At 34.3% G+C, this 15,539-nt stretch overlaps 1 protein-coding gene across 6 annotated transcripts in view; it reads left to right on the top strand.

Moving 5' to 3' along the window:
* The window catches only part of NLGN1 (neuroligin 1), a 904,313-nt gene extending 890,779 nt beyond the window's left edge, over nt 1-13,534 (top strand). For 4 of the 6 annotated variants that reach the window (XM_019660522.1, XM_019660520.1, XM_019660524.1 and 1 more), the window contains 3 exons: nt 4,469-4,681; nt 9,314-10,103; nt 10,918-13,534. In XM_019660522.1, the coding sequence (XP_019516067.1) occupies nt 4,469-4,681; nt 9,314-10,103; nt 10,918-11,740 (1,826 nt within the window). In that variant the 3' untranslated portion in view covers nt 11,741-13,534. The remainder of the gene's footprint in view (nt 1-4,468; nt 4,682-9,313; nt 10,104-10,917) is intronic. The other 2 variants (XM_019660525.1, XM_019660523.1) reach the window with 1 other exon arrangement.
* The last annotated feature ends 2,005 nt before the right edge of the window (nt 13,535-15,539 follow it).

The following is a 15,539-nucleotide window of genomic DNA, read 5'->3' as shown; positions in this document are numbered from 1 at the left end:
TTAAGAGGGAAATTTAGATCATTACAGGCCTATTTCAAGAAACAAGAAAAACCTCAAATAAATAACCTAACATTACACCTTAAAGAACTAGCAAATTATCAGTAAATGAAACCCAAAGTCAGCAGAAGGAAGGAAATAATAAAAAATTTTTAGCAGAATTAGATGAAATTGAGAACAAAAAAAACAATAGAAAAAAATTAATGCAACAAAGAGCTGGTTCTTTAAAAAGATTCATAAAATTGACAAATCTCTAGCTAGACTCACTAAGGGAAAAAGAGAAAAGACACAAACAAAATCAGAAATGAAAGAGAAGAAGTTATGAAAGTTATGTTGGATACCATAGAAATATGAAGGATCATATGAGAATATTATGAAGGACTATATGCCACCAAATTCAGTAACCTAGAAGAAATGGACAAGTTCTTAGAAATACGTAACCACGAAGAATTGGGAAATCTAAATAGACCAATTAACAGTAAGGAAATTGAAACAATCATCCAACACCCCCCAAAAGCAAAAGTCCAGGACCAGATGGCTTCACTAGTGAATTCTACCAAATCTTCAAAGATGATTTAATACCTGTCCTCCTCAAACTCTTCCAAAAAAACTGAGGAAGAGGCAATACTTCTTAACTCATTTTATGAGGCCAACATTATTACCCAGATTCCAAAACCTGGTAAGGATAACACAAATAAAACTACAGACCAATATCTCTGATGAATACACATGCATAAAACCTAACAAAACAAAATAATAGCAAATTGAATACAACAATACATTAAAAAGATTATACATCATGATCAAGTAGGGTTCATTCCAGGGGCACACTGATGATTCAACATATGCAAATCAATCAATACAATACACCACATAAAATAAAAGATAAACATTATATGATCATATCAATAAATGAAGAAAAAGCATTTGACAAGATGCAATATCCATTTATGATTAAAACACTTAATAAAATGGGTATAGAGCAAAAGCTCCTCCACATAATAAAGGCCATATACAACAAACCCTGAGCTAAAATGGTGAAAAACTGAAAGCTTTCCCTCTACAATCAGGAATAAGACAGGGATACACCTGTCACCACCATTATTTAACATAGTACTGGAAGACCTAGCCAGAGCAATCAGGCAAGAGAAAGAAATAAAAGGCATCCAAACTGAAAACGAAGAAGTAAAATTGTCACTCTTTGTTGATGACATGATTTATTATATAAAAAACCCTAAAGACTCCATCAAAAAACTATTAGAAACAATAAACACACTAAAGTTGCAGGATACAAAATCAATGTACAGAAATCTGTTGCATTCCTTTGACTAATAAATCTGTGAAAAAAATAAATGGAAAAAACAAACAAACAAAAAAAAAACAATTCCTTCTGCAATTGCAACAAAAAAGAATAAAATACCTAGGAATAAATTCAACAGAGATGTGAAGAACTTATACATTGAAAACTGTAAGACATTATTAAAAGAAATTAAAGAAGACACAAAGAAATGGAAAGGTATTCCATCATGATAGATTGGAAGAATTAACATAGTTAAAATGGCCAGTTTACAGTTAGCAATATATAGGTTTAATACAATCCCCATCAGAATCCCAGTGGCATTGTTTAAAGATAGAACAAAATATCATCAGATTTGTATGGGATTACAAAAGACCCCAAATAGCCAAATAGTCCTGAGAAAAAAGAACAAGGCCAGAGGTATTACCCTCCCTGACTTCAATTTATACTACAAAGTGACAATAATAAAAACTGCACAGTATTGGAGAAAAACAGAGACACAGACCAACGAAATAGAACTGGGAACTCACATATAAACCCACATATATATGGTCAGATAATTTTCAACAAAGGAGCCAAAAACATTCAATAGAGAAAAGAAAGCTTCTTTAGTAAATGGTGCTGGGAAAATTGAAAGCCATTTGCAAAAGAATGAAGCTAGATTGCTACCTGTCACCATCTACCAAAATTAATTCAAAATGCATCAAAGACCTAAATATAACACCTGAAACAATAAGTTACTTAGAAGAAAATATAGATACCAAATTAATGGACCTTGGATTCAGAGGGGATTTTATGAATTTGACCTCAAGGCAAGGGAAAGAAAAGCAAAAATAAATGTGTGGGACTATATTAAACTAAAAAGCTTCTGCATAGCAAAAGAAGCCATCAACAAAACAAAGAGGCAACCAACTGAATGGGAGAAGATATTTGCAAACAATACCTCCGATAAGGGGCTAATATCCCAAAATATATAAAGAACTCATACAACTCAACAGGAGAAAAAAATGCAATTAAAAAAATGGGCAGAGAACCTAAACAGGTCCTCCCAAGAACACATACAAACAGTCAACAAATATGAAAAAATTATCAACTTCACTAGCACTTAGGAAAACACAAATCAAAAACACAATGAGATACCACCTCACACCTGATAGATCAGCTATTATCAACTGAGACAAGCAATAACAAGTGTTGGAGAGGTTGTGGAGAAAAAAGGAACCCTCATACATTGCTGGTGGGGGTATAAATTGATACAGCCATTATGGAAAACACTATGGAGATTCCTCAAAAAATTAAGAATAGAATTATCATATGACCCAGCAGTCCCTCTCCTGGGTATCAACCCAAAAGATTGGAAAACATTTATCCGCAAAGATATATGTACTCCCACGTTCATTGCAGCATTATTATGGTGACCAAGACATGTAAACAACTAAAGTGTCCTTCAATAGATGATTGGATAAAGAAGATGTGGTATATATACACAATGGAATATTACTTAGCTATAAGAAGAGATGAAATACTGCCAATTGCAACAACATTGATGAATCTTGAAATTATCATGCTAAGCAAAATAAGTTAGACAGAAAGTTGAGAAACATGATTTCACTCTATATATGTGGGATATAAAACTAAAAGCAAAAATGAATAAGACACACAAACAAATGAAAACTCATAGACACACAACAGTTTTGTGGTTACTAGAGGGTAAGGGGGAGAGGGAGGGAGGTAGAAGAAGGTAAAGGGGGTCAAATATATTGTGATGGAGAACTGATTCTGGGTGGTGAACACACAATTGCAATAGATTGATGATGTATTGTAGAATTGTACACTCGAAACCTATATAATTTTTACTAACTGATATCACCTCAATAAATGTAATAAATTAAAAAATAATATCTAGGTGCAGTGTAATTGGTAGTTGCCTACTGTTTCAGTTATATAATTGAAACATCTTTAAAATGCCTTTTTTCAACACTTAGGAAAATTTATGTGGGAAGTCTTTTTGACAATCTTTTATGATCAATAAACTTGCTGTCTTGAAAAAAATGCTATTGACAGCGAAATGAATGAATATGTTCAAAGTATTATTAAAGTAATATCTTCGACTCTTCTCTCTACAACTTCCATATACGGTAAGTTCTCACTTAACGTCGTCGATAGGCTCTGCAACTTTAAGCGAAGTGATGTATAATAAAACCAATTTTACCATATGCTAATTGACATAAACAAGAGTTCAGTTCCTATGGCATCTCATCATTATGATGAAATGACATTGCATTAAACAATGTGATTCGAGAACCTGCTGCATAAGAAAGTCACTCAGCTCTTACTGCCACAGTTTTGTTTTGTTTTTCTATCTCCTTTTTTCGATTGCTTTGCCACTCTGCAGTTCAGATCCCTATAACCCCGGCCTCCATTCTTTCTATTGTGCAACATATGTTTCTCTTCATTTTCAGAGTCACTATAAAACAGAACTTTAAACATTCCAAAAACATGAGTCAGAACTTTTCAACAATTTTCAATTATTCTACAAAGTTTTCTAATTGAGCAAATCTCCTCAGTTTAGCATTTGAGGTATTCCAGAATGTGGTCTCCAATTGCCTCTAACACAGTGATTCTTTCTTAACCATGGGTCATCATCGATAAAAAAATATATATACATATACATGCAAAGAGTTGCATATCATTTTATGCACAAGTTTTAGAAAGCTATATATGCTCTCCACCCTCAAATCCTGCCACTCTGCTACACATGCATTAAATTCCAACCATATTAGACCATAAGCATCTGGGACTGATACAGTGTTTTATGCAAAAACACATCCTCGTGTGCCCCATGACACTATCCCAAATACCTCCACCAAGTAACTTGGCCTCTAGAATGTCTCCCCTGAGATCTTTCAGAATGTTTTCATTCTCTTTATTTGCCCCCTGCTACCTATTCCATGGATAATTTGGAAAAGATAAATGTCATTTTTTTCAGATTTTAGTCTCTACTATTCTCCCTAAGGTAAATTTTTTTATTCTGGTGGGAAATAATGTTTTTACTAAAGAACTTGTACTTACCTTGATGAACACAGTCTTCAGTTGTGTTTAAATTTAGTGCCTATTTGATTCATGTCAATTCAAAAGGGTGTTCTAAGGTGTCTTTTTGTTTCTATTTTTCAGGTTTCTTGAGCACAGGGGATCAGGCTGCAAAAGGAAACTATGGACTCCTTGATCTCATACAGGCTTTAAGATGGACTAGTGAGAACATTGGATTCTTTGGTGGTGACCCCTTAAGAATCACTGTTTTTGGATCTGGCGCTGGGGGTTCATGTGTCAATTTGCTGACTTTATCCCATTATTCTGAAGGTAACCGTTGGAGCAATTCAACCAAAGGTATTATGCAGGTTGCAAATTTTGACAATTTTGGTGTCTGCATGCCACCACCATCAGTAGTATGTGATGCTCTGTATATATTTCTCTGTTCAAACTGAGTGTTAGGCTGAACTCAATAACTGTTTAAAATTTTGTTTCTTCAGCTTTTGTATGCATGTTTAGATTTTTGTGGAACTCTTTTGTCTCCTGTGGTAAGGATGCCCTTTCAAGCACACTTCTGAATAGTTAGCATTACCATTACTTTGCTTTTCTCCAAAGAGTGATTTTTGGGAAAATCAAAAACGTTCACAGTTGTGTCATCTCTGTTTATTCAGTAATCATAATCTAAGACAAGGTTTTTTTAATGCAAGGATTATCTATAACCTTAAGACAATAGACATTTAAAACCATTTGCTAATAAGAAGGAAGCAGTTATAAGCTGGTTTGCCTGGATATGAAATTTTCACTTGTCTGAGTAGAGAATCAATGTTTGTTTTTTTTGCATGCATGATCCAAAATTGTCAAAGCATCGAGAGCACACTAGTAGAGCTTTTGATTTAAAAAAAAATAGGTTTGAATTTGTGCTATTTTCTATTTTCAACTCCAAACGTGTTACCCCTTGTCCCCCACCCAAAGCTTGGCAAAGCAGCGTGGAGCTCTGAGGCTGCTTAAACCTATTAGATATTTTTCTTGTTTCCATTTTCTGGCCTTGTTGCCGTTTTTCCAAAGTGCCTGCCAAAGGCACATCATTGTTGTTTTTTAAGGACTCAATCTTACCAACAGTTTAGTCACCCATTCGAATTGCATTTATTAACTTGAAATATCCACAAGGACAGAAGTGTTTTGTTGAAGTCTGCGAATGCAAATACTTTTTCTCCATTATACATACATAAGAGATAGGAAGATACAGAATACTATCAACCTAGGTCATCATATAGTTTCTGCTTTTTTAATTGTCATTTTATGTATATTAAGAAAGTATACACTGTCACGTGTTCATGAAACATCTTAATTTGTAAGAGTGAATTTTATGGTATAAGTACCAGATATTTGTTTTGGTATCAAAATGCATCAATGTGGAATTTCAAAATAACAGCCAGTATTTAAATGAGTATATATATTTGTAGACTCATATATTATTGTAGACATAATTCACAGGCATATTTTCTGTAATATCTCATTTATATTAGTAAATTTCTAATTCAAGATGACAAAATGGCACATAGAACATTACTATTTGTATAGAAATTTTGGTCTGTAATGCCTTGGCTGATTTTGAAATAACAAACTTTGTGTTTTTTGTTTGTTTTCTTTAATTGAACAGGTTAGATTATTGTAGCCTAAGTACTACAGTAATGCCAGTGTTTATCTAGGCTAACATTAGACCATCTATTCAGACTTCTTAGGGTCATTTTATCTCCAATGTTATTTCCTCTTACGTTTCTAAAACTTTATGTATTGGGTTGTCGGAAAACTCATGACGCATGTTTGCGACAGATAGAACTAGTTCATTTTTGGAAGTACTAGAGTCATTCACATCTATGTTATTGCTATGTCATTTGACAGCTGGCAGTTCTAGCTTCACTCTAAAAAAAATATTGAGCGGTTTGATTGAGTTTTGGAGATTTTACAACAAGTTGAAGATGGAAGACCAAACTGTGCATTTTTGCCATATTTTACTGTTTTACTTCCATAAAGGGAAGAACACGTGTCAAGCTTGTGAAAAGTTGCATAAAGTTTATGGTGACAGTGCTGTACAAGAATGTCAGTGCCAACGATGTTTCACGAAATTCTGTGCTGGTGATTTTGATCTCAATAATCCTCCTCAGTCAGGGAGGCCCACCGAGGTTGATGATGACAAAATAAAGGCATTGATCGAGTCAAACCCACGTTACACGACACGAGAGATTGCAGAAACACTGAACATCCACCATTCAAGCATTCACGACCACCTGAAGAAGCTGGGATATGTAAGCAAGCTTGATATTTGGGTTCCGCATGAACTCAAAGAAGTTCATTTGACGACGCATATAAACATCTGCAATATGCTCATTAAACATGAGGAAAATGATCCTTTTTTGAAGTGACTGATAACTGGTAATGAGAAGTGGATTGTTTACAACAATGTGGTGTGCAAACGGTCTTGGTCCCAACGTGATGATTCGCCTCAAACGACATTGAAAGCAGACATTCATCAGAGGAAGGTTATGCTCTCAGTGTGGTGGGATTTTAAAGGTGTCGTGTTTTTCGATCTCCTACCAAGGACCCGAACAATCAATTGAATGTGTACTGTTGGCAGTTGGACAGTTTGAATGAATCCATCATCCAGAAACATCCAGAGCTTGTTAATTGTAAAGGAGTTGTGTTCCATCGCTACAACGTGAGACCGCACACAAGTTTGATCACCCGTCAAAAATTATTGGACCTTGGATGGGATGTGTTGCCACACCCACCATACTCGCCTGACCTTGCGCCATCAGACTTCCACTTGTTTTGTTCTCTTCAAAACTCCTTGTGTGGTATAACATTCAATTCAGATGAGGCTATAAATCAGCACCTTGTTCAGTTTTTCACAAATAAAGACAGGTCCTTCTATGAACGAGGAATTATGAAGCTCACTGAAAGATGGCAAAAGGTTATTGAACAAAATGGGCAATATATTATTGATTGATCTTTGTTCTTTATATAAATAAATGACCTTTGAAAAACATAGACAAAATACATCATGACTTTTCCGACAACCCAATAAATGTAAGGCAGTATAAAACTAGCATTCAATAAAGAGATGAATCAGTTAGTGCATTGAGTAGCATTGCTATTTATCAGTCAGTGAAATGGTGAACTGTGGCAAATGGTTATACAGACAGTTGAAATATAGCATTTCATTACCCTCTTCAGGAATATCTGTTTTTGCTTGGCCACACAAATGGACTTATATTTGGTCTCATCCTAAGCCTATCTCCACACACAAAGCTGACCAGAATATGCTCAGGAGATGTCTTAAAATCACCAGGCTAATTCTATCTCTAGTGCAAACATAGACTTGAAAGTCTGTAAACTGTCCATGGCTGCAGCAGTGCTCATGCCTGTATCTACCAGGACCGAACCACCAATACATACCCATAACAAGTGTTCTCACTAATGATAAGATATATGGTTTTCCCAATGCCATCTCAGACTATATTTAATGATGCATATTTCCCCCAGAATCTTTTCTTGTATATTTAGTTACTTTTATTTAGCCTCTGAAATTAGAAAGAATATTATAGAAATCATTGGGTTTATTTTAATTGAGATGTTTTTAATTAGTCAAGTATATCCCTGAGCAAGTGTTGACAAACACGTAGACTATATATTTTTAAATTATCTATACATCATTTACTGTACCATATTTTGCTCTAGCAAACTAAAAGTATGTTCATAAAGATGTCAGAAACCAAAACAAATTTAAATTAGTATTGTTTGACTTTCTGAATATTTTTAGAATTATCTAAGAACATGTTACAGACTAAGTTTTTAATATATATTCATGTTCAGAGAAAAATCTAAAACTTTGCTTGTAATTCAGACACTGCTTTAGCACCTTTGTGACAACTGTTTTATCACATTAACACATATGAATAATTGAGCATGTGTTTAAATAACCAAACTACAAAGCTGTATTTGGAAATTGATAACAAATGTAATTTTTTAAAAGGAAATAGATACATTATATTTTTAAAGCAAGGATTTTATTTGAAAACATCTTAATAAGTAGATAAAGTGCATTTATAAATTTGAATGGCATGCAGCTCTAATCATACTGCATATGGGACCATGATTTATAATTCTTAAACGCAATTAAGTGAAAAGCAGTGGACCATGTACTTTTTATCTTTCATCTTTTATGATAAAATGTAGCAGTGCACATTCAATAGCGGAAAAAGTTAAATCACTTCCCAATAAATCCTTCTCCTGATGGTTTTTTCTTTAACCTAGCAAAAACACTTTAAATGTTATGTCTTCTTCTGAAAGATGAATATTCAGCATACTATGTGTGACATAAAGAACTGGAAAGAGTATGTCTAAAGTGATATTCTGTTTCGTGTGCCTTCAGGGCCATCCCCAGGGTATTAACAAATCCCCAGCCCCAGCAATTGTGTGAGCTCTCAACAATTCATTTAAAAATACAATCAGATTAAAATGAACATGCAGAGACATTTTGCAGGAAGATACATGCAGCTAAATTGGAGGAAATATCCTCATAAGACAATACAGAATCTGATGAAGAGTTAAAGGGTTGAGTTAAAGAGTTGACCCCATCTAGTTAGCTTTGGTGATAACATAGGTGTTTACTTGCTAAGCCAAAAAATACTTGGGGCTTTTTACCACTAGTATGGACACGTTCTCTTCCTTTCCTTGCTTACTGCCTCTTTTGAGATCTCTTGATCTCTAAAGCGGTTGTCACTCAAAGCAGGAGACTCAGTCCACCTCTCTGATTCATTATACCCTGGGGATGACTTTATGTACCTTCTCTTAAGCAAAAATGTCTCTATCTCCCTGTTTCTAGAGTTGTATCTGGGTTTTTATATACACGTCTAAAATATCTAATGTTATTGTTTTACCACAATATTATTCAAAGGTCACCTGAAACTTTTTGTTGTTTTCCCCCAGGACTTTTTCAACGAGCAATAGCTCAAAGTGGAACAGCCCTTTCCAGCTGGGCTGTTAGTTTCCAACCTGCAAAATATGCTAGAATGTTGGCCACAAAAGTTGGTTGCAATGTTTCAGATACAGTAGAGTTAGTGGAATGCCTACAGAAGAAGCCTTACAAAGAACTTGTTGACCAAGATATTCAACCAGCACGATACCACATAGCCTTTGGACCTGTGATTGATGGTGATGTAATACCAGATGACCCTCAGATATTGATGGAGCAAGGAGAGTTTCTCAACTATGATATAATGTTAGGAGTTAATCAAGGGGAAGGGTTAAAATTTGTTGAAAATATAGTAGATAGTGATGATGGCATATCAGCTAGTGATTTTGACTTTGCTGTTTCCAATTTTGTTGATAATTTATATGGGTATCCTGAAGGAAAAGATGTTTTGAGAGAAACCATTAAATTCATGTACACTGACTGGGCCGACCGTCATAACCCTGAAACCAGAAGGAAGACATTACTGGCTTTGTTTACAGACCATCAGTGGGTGGCACCAGCTGTAGCTACAGCAGATCTTCACTCAAATTTTGGTTCACCTACATATTTCTATGCCTTTTACCATCATTGCCAAACAGACCAGGTTCCAGCTTGGGCTGATGCAGCTCATGGAGATGAGGTTCCTTACGTACTAGGAATCCCCATGATCGGACCTACAGAGTTATTTCCTTGCAATTTCTCCAAAAATGATGTGATGCTGAGTGCAGTTGTAATGACATACTGGACCAATTTTGCTAAAACTGGGTATGTACCTAAGGAATAAAATGTCCTATTATTTAATAGAAATACCCTTTTAAGCATTGACTAATAATACACATTTTGTGTCCAAATGATTTAATAGATTAATATTAGCAATGAATTAAGTTCCTTTTTTGCAAAATGCTGAGTTATGGTGTTTCAAAAATCATTGCTTTATTCTCACTTTCTAGAAGTTTATTAAGAAAATCTGATACTTCTATTGCATTACTTGACCATTAAATTTATTTTGGTGTTTTCATTGCACAGGACTTATTATTGTTATTCAATAGTGACACATGTTATTTTATAGTGCTTTCCAATTTACAGTACTGCATCCCCTTTGATCCTCCCAACTACCTTGTTCGGTGAGCAGGTCAAGTGCTATTGATCCCATTTTATGAGAAGGGACCTAAAACTACAAGAGCCTCATATAAATATTCATATGCCTAGTATGCAGCAGTACGAGGACTCAAATCCTCACCTGCCAATTCCAAACCCCATCTTTTCCACTATTTCACACTGTCTCTGCTAGTTTGCCTGTGAGACAACACATAGCTATATAAATTTTAAAATCTTTGGGTAGATAGCAGCCAACCTCCAAATGGACAGAGAGAAGAAGAATGTGAGGTTTACTTGCAATATGTTATCTCTATCTGAAAACCTACCTGCAATGCTATTTATATTTCTAAATTGACCCAAGTTGTTAAAACACAATCTGAAGCCTTGCTGAATTACCTCTTTAATTAGATGTTAAACTAGTACTACTTCTATTAAGAGAATAAGATAAGTTCATTCTCATAATTGCTGTTTTATTTCCTAGGGACCCAAATCAACCAGTCCCTCAAGACACAAAATTTATCCACACCAAACCCAACCGTTTTGAAGAAGTAGCATGGACAAGATATTCCCAGAAAGATCAACTTTATCTTCATATTGGATTAAAACCAAGAGTTAAAGAACATTATAGAGCCAATAAGGTGAACCTCTGGTTGGAGCTGGTACCTCATCTGCATAATCTCAATGACATTTCTCAGTATACCTCGACAACAACTAAAGTGCCATCAACTGACATCACTTTCAGACCTACGAGAAAAAATTCTGTACCTGTCACATCAGCCTTTCCCACTGCCAAGCAGGATGATCCCAAACAACAACCGAGTCCATTCTCAGTAGATCAAAGGGACTACTCAACAGAGTTGAGCGTCACTATAGCAGTTGGAGCGTCACTGCTGTTTCTGAACATCTTGGCCTTTGCAGCCCTGTACTACAAAAAGGATAAGAGGAGACATGATGTTCATAGGAGATGCAGCCCTCAGCGTACCACTACCAACGACCTGACCCATGCACAAGAAGAGGAGATCATGTCCCTCCAAATGAAGCACACTGATTTGGATCATGAATGTGAGTCTATCCATCCACATGAGGTGGTTCTTCGGACCGCCTGCCCCCCAGATTACACACTAGCTATGAGGAGGTCGCCTGATGATGTTCCCTTAATGACACCCAACACCATTACAATGATTCCCAACACTATACCAGGGATTCAGCCCTTACACACATTCAATACATTTACTGGAGGACAGAACAATACTCTGCCCCACCCCCATCCCCACCCCCATTCACATTCAACAACCAGGGTATAGCCAGATAAGAGAAACAAACTCTATTTTTTGATGGATTGCAGTAAAAGATTACTGAAGATTCCTTGGCTTTCAACCTACAAGACTCTTACTATTTAAATAAGAAGGAACGTTATGTGAATATACATATCAACTACTTTGGGGGTTTTGAAAAAAACGAATTGTACATATATACACAAACCAACTTTAAAAATGAATTTCAATTGCTTGAAGCAATTGTTCTGAATGATACTTTTTCATTCACATTCAAGAATTAATTTTTTGAAGATTTATGTTACATAATGGAATTAGGCATGTGGAACACCAAACAGGAAAGAACTATGTCTGAAACATAAAAAAAATAAAAATGAAAAAACAACCATGAATATGCACAAGGGACACACCAATGGAATGTCAGATAATTTTCACCAGTTTTTATTTGGAGCCGTTTTATTGTGTAGACCATATTTACATATTTGGATAAGTACACAAAGCACCAATGCTGTTAATGGCCTTAGCAGAGGCTCATGCTGAAATTTGCCAGTAAAACAAAGAAGTTTAAAGACTGGCAGGTACAACATTATCACATAAGTGCTGTCAGTATAAAGTTGTGGGGATAAAGGAAACTGGATATTTTTAGCACGATGTGCATGATAATTTATATGCTTGGTGGCTGTGCTGCTGATTAAGCCGTAATTAAAATTCTTCTCATCCCATTGGAGTTTTTAATAGAAGCTTCCTCCATCAATTGGCAGAACCTAAAGAAGATTTTACGGGCAAAAGTAATTACAATTAAATAATTCACAATAGTTTTGATAATAGAAGGAATTAGTTATTAAAGGTATTTGAAGAAACTATAGGTATAGTGGTGAATACTTGCTGATATGAATCCCAGAAAAAAAATTTTTTCTGTGTTTTTAATGTTCTTTTCATTCCCATCTAAATAATTTATAGAGCGATAACCCTAATTGGACATGTGTTACCAGATCTATAATTTGCTGTGGTTTTTGTTACTCTGTATTTTGTTCCTTTTGGTAAGGTGAAGTGTGTCCAAAGAGTTACTTGCAACAGTCTTTTACGATATGAGGATGCCCCCAAATTACCACTCTGGTTACAGTTCTCAGTTAATTGATTTACTCATGTTGCATGACAAAATGTTTACTAATAATAATTCAATATAAAGTTATGTCCCTCCTCACATCACTTACCTTTTTCACTGCGGTTCATTCACTGGAATTGACTCGCGCAATCTCAGTAGAGTACAACGTAGAATGTAGAATGAGAGTCAACACCTGGAGGATTTTAGTCTTACAAGTATGTGTGATTTTAAATGAATATTCTAAGACCATGGGAAACTCTTCATCCCCCTGTTGTTTACCAGTAACAGTATATCACAGACCTTTCCAAATGTTTGTATATGTAATCAGATGTACATTTATATTAAAAAAAATGAGATGGACTTAAGAGCACATCCTGATACTTTCTCTCTTACCTGTACTATATTTCTATTAGACTAAAGTTATGTGATTTTTTTTTACATTTTTTCAGATGACTAGCAATTTTGATAGTTTGTAAGATAATGCAAAGAACTTTCTCTGACAAACTAACTGCAGTAACAGAAACCTTTCTTTTCAGTTACTCTTTTTCAAGAATGAAAGCTTATTATACAAAAAAAAAATTGTATACTACTTGATGGAAAGAACTTTGTACATCTTGGCCATGTCGCTGGTCATTGCGTGAAATAAAGATAATCTGGATAATGACTATTAGTCCAATGCTAAGAAACATGATCTTTGCTCATTAAAGAGCTAAAATGTTTATTGCTGTTTTGTCTTTTTTTTTTAGAAAAAAAAAAACAAAAAACAAAAGAAACATGACTGTCTCAGAGTCATTTTTCTAGACCACTCAGATTTTTGAAGACATATAGACAACTTCTACAGAAAACACATCATATATTTATAGACAAGTCTCATCTAAGATGAAACTGATGAAACTTTAACATTATGAATTTATAAGCCCAGGAACTTATGAAAAATATCAGTTCTGTATATTTAAATACCTCCTATGTGAAAGTATTGTAGAAATAAAACGTGCCAGTTGTTTCCAGTTAGAAACACAAGTTCTAATTCTGGTCAGTGAGGAAAAGGTCTATTGGAAATAAATGTGTGATATTTCATGGAATGAGAATAGCTAGGTCCATCCATAATATAAGGGTGATTGAACTATCATACAGTAACGGATAGAAAGTTATCTTTCTAAGAGAATTTAAAAGTGCTGAGCAAGACATTAAGCTGACACTAAACGATAAAATCTTCTATTTCAAGTAATTCCTTTGCCCATAATTCCCCCTCTCAATTATTAACTGTCAGTAAATGTAGATACTGCTCCATAACTTTAAATAAAAATCTGTTAGAAGGAAAAAGTCTTCAAAATCCAGAACGGTCTACATGCAGTTTTTGCCCGATGTGGCTATATTTTCAAACTGTGAACTGCCAATATAAACCAATAAAAAAATTGTTTATCATCTGAAATATTGTTTAATCAGAAAACTGTTTTTTTACTATATCAATTAAACAAAAGATAAAAACAGAAATAGAAATAAAAAAGTAAGGTATGAATGGAATCTTGCATATGCATTACTTCACTTGACCAAACCAAACATTCTATTTTAGCGATAGCCATGTTTATATCTGTCCCTTTGTTGCTTTAATTTATCTGTCAATAAATATGCCTATCTATACCATAACTGACATCTATTCTATATTAATTTTGGGAAATTATTTAGGAAAACAAAGGGCATAGCCTTATTCTTTTTTTCTAAATTAATGTAGTATCAAGTTTGTGGGCGATGAAGCAGTTCTACATTTTATTACTGTTCCTAAGATGTGATAAAGTCATTGTGAATGAGTGTTAGTCACTAGTTTTATAATTACAGCAGCTAGTTTTCTGAATGTAAAATGTCCTACAATAAACAGAACATTAAGAACTGTTTTTAAAGCTGAAACATAATTTTTAAATGCAAAAAATATTTTGACTATTGTTATTAAATTTTAACCAGTATCTTTAAAATGTATTTATTTAGATAATGATTTTCTTCAGAAAAATGTGAGTCACCAAATTAAAAGAATATTTTTGGCATTACTTATTCATTCAAATTTTCTTGCCTCACATTAAATTGTAAATAGTCAAGGCTGCTTAAAATGTATACAAACATTAAGCCAAAATGGACTTTATTTAATTGTTTTGCTATCATGTAAGATTATTGCCAAATGTCATCAACAGATTGATGTTGTAGAATATGGGCTTAGAAATATAACTGACAGCTTTCATAGTTTTAAATTTCTATTGAATATGTTGACTATGAACAAAATCTAGTTGAGTCCTACAGATGTAGCATGAGGTTAATCATTACCCCCATGGAAATTAGAAAGTCATTTGCTAATGCATTAAAAATATCTAATTTTAATTGGAAAGATTATGCTAGCAGCTCAAGGCAGAAAATCTCAGTGAAGTGTACAGTATCTCATCCATTTCAAATTTAAAAGTTGACCATGATTCTTTAATTTAGATTTTTCTGTACAAATGAAAAAGCAACAAATTAAAAAAAAATTAACCATATGTCGTACGAAAGAGGAAAACAGAATGGCACTAATTTTCTCACAGAAATGCCAAAACTCAGTTGCTATATCTATCACACACCCTTCTCAATCATTTCACGGGCTGGCATACTCATACTGACACATGTATTAATATCAAGAAACAATGTGGTAAAATGTGTTCCAGCTTTAAAGACACTATGACATAGAAATTACTGGGATTCTTT

The sequence above is a fragment of the Hipposideros armiger genome, unplaced genomic scaffold (assembly GCF_001890085.2).
Source record: "Hipposideros armiger isolate ML-2016 unplaced genomic scaffold, ASM189008v1 scaffold_320, whole genome shotgun sequence".
NCBI classification, from domain to species: Eukaryota; Metazoa; Chordata; class Mammalia; order Chiroptera; family Hipposideridae; genus Hipposideros; species Hipposideros armiger.
The sequence above is the reverse complement of the archived record's forward strand: the minus strand, read 5'-3'. Positions and strand labels throughout refer to the sequence as shown.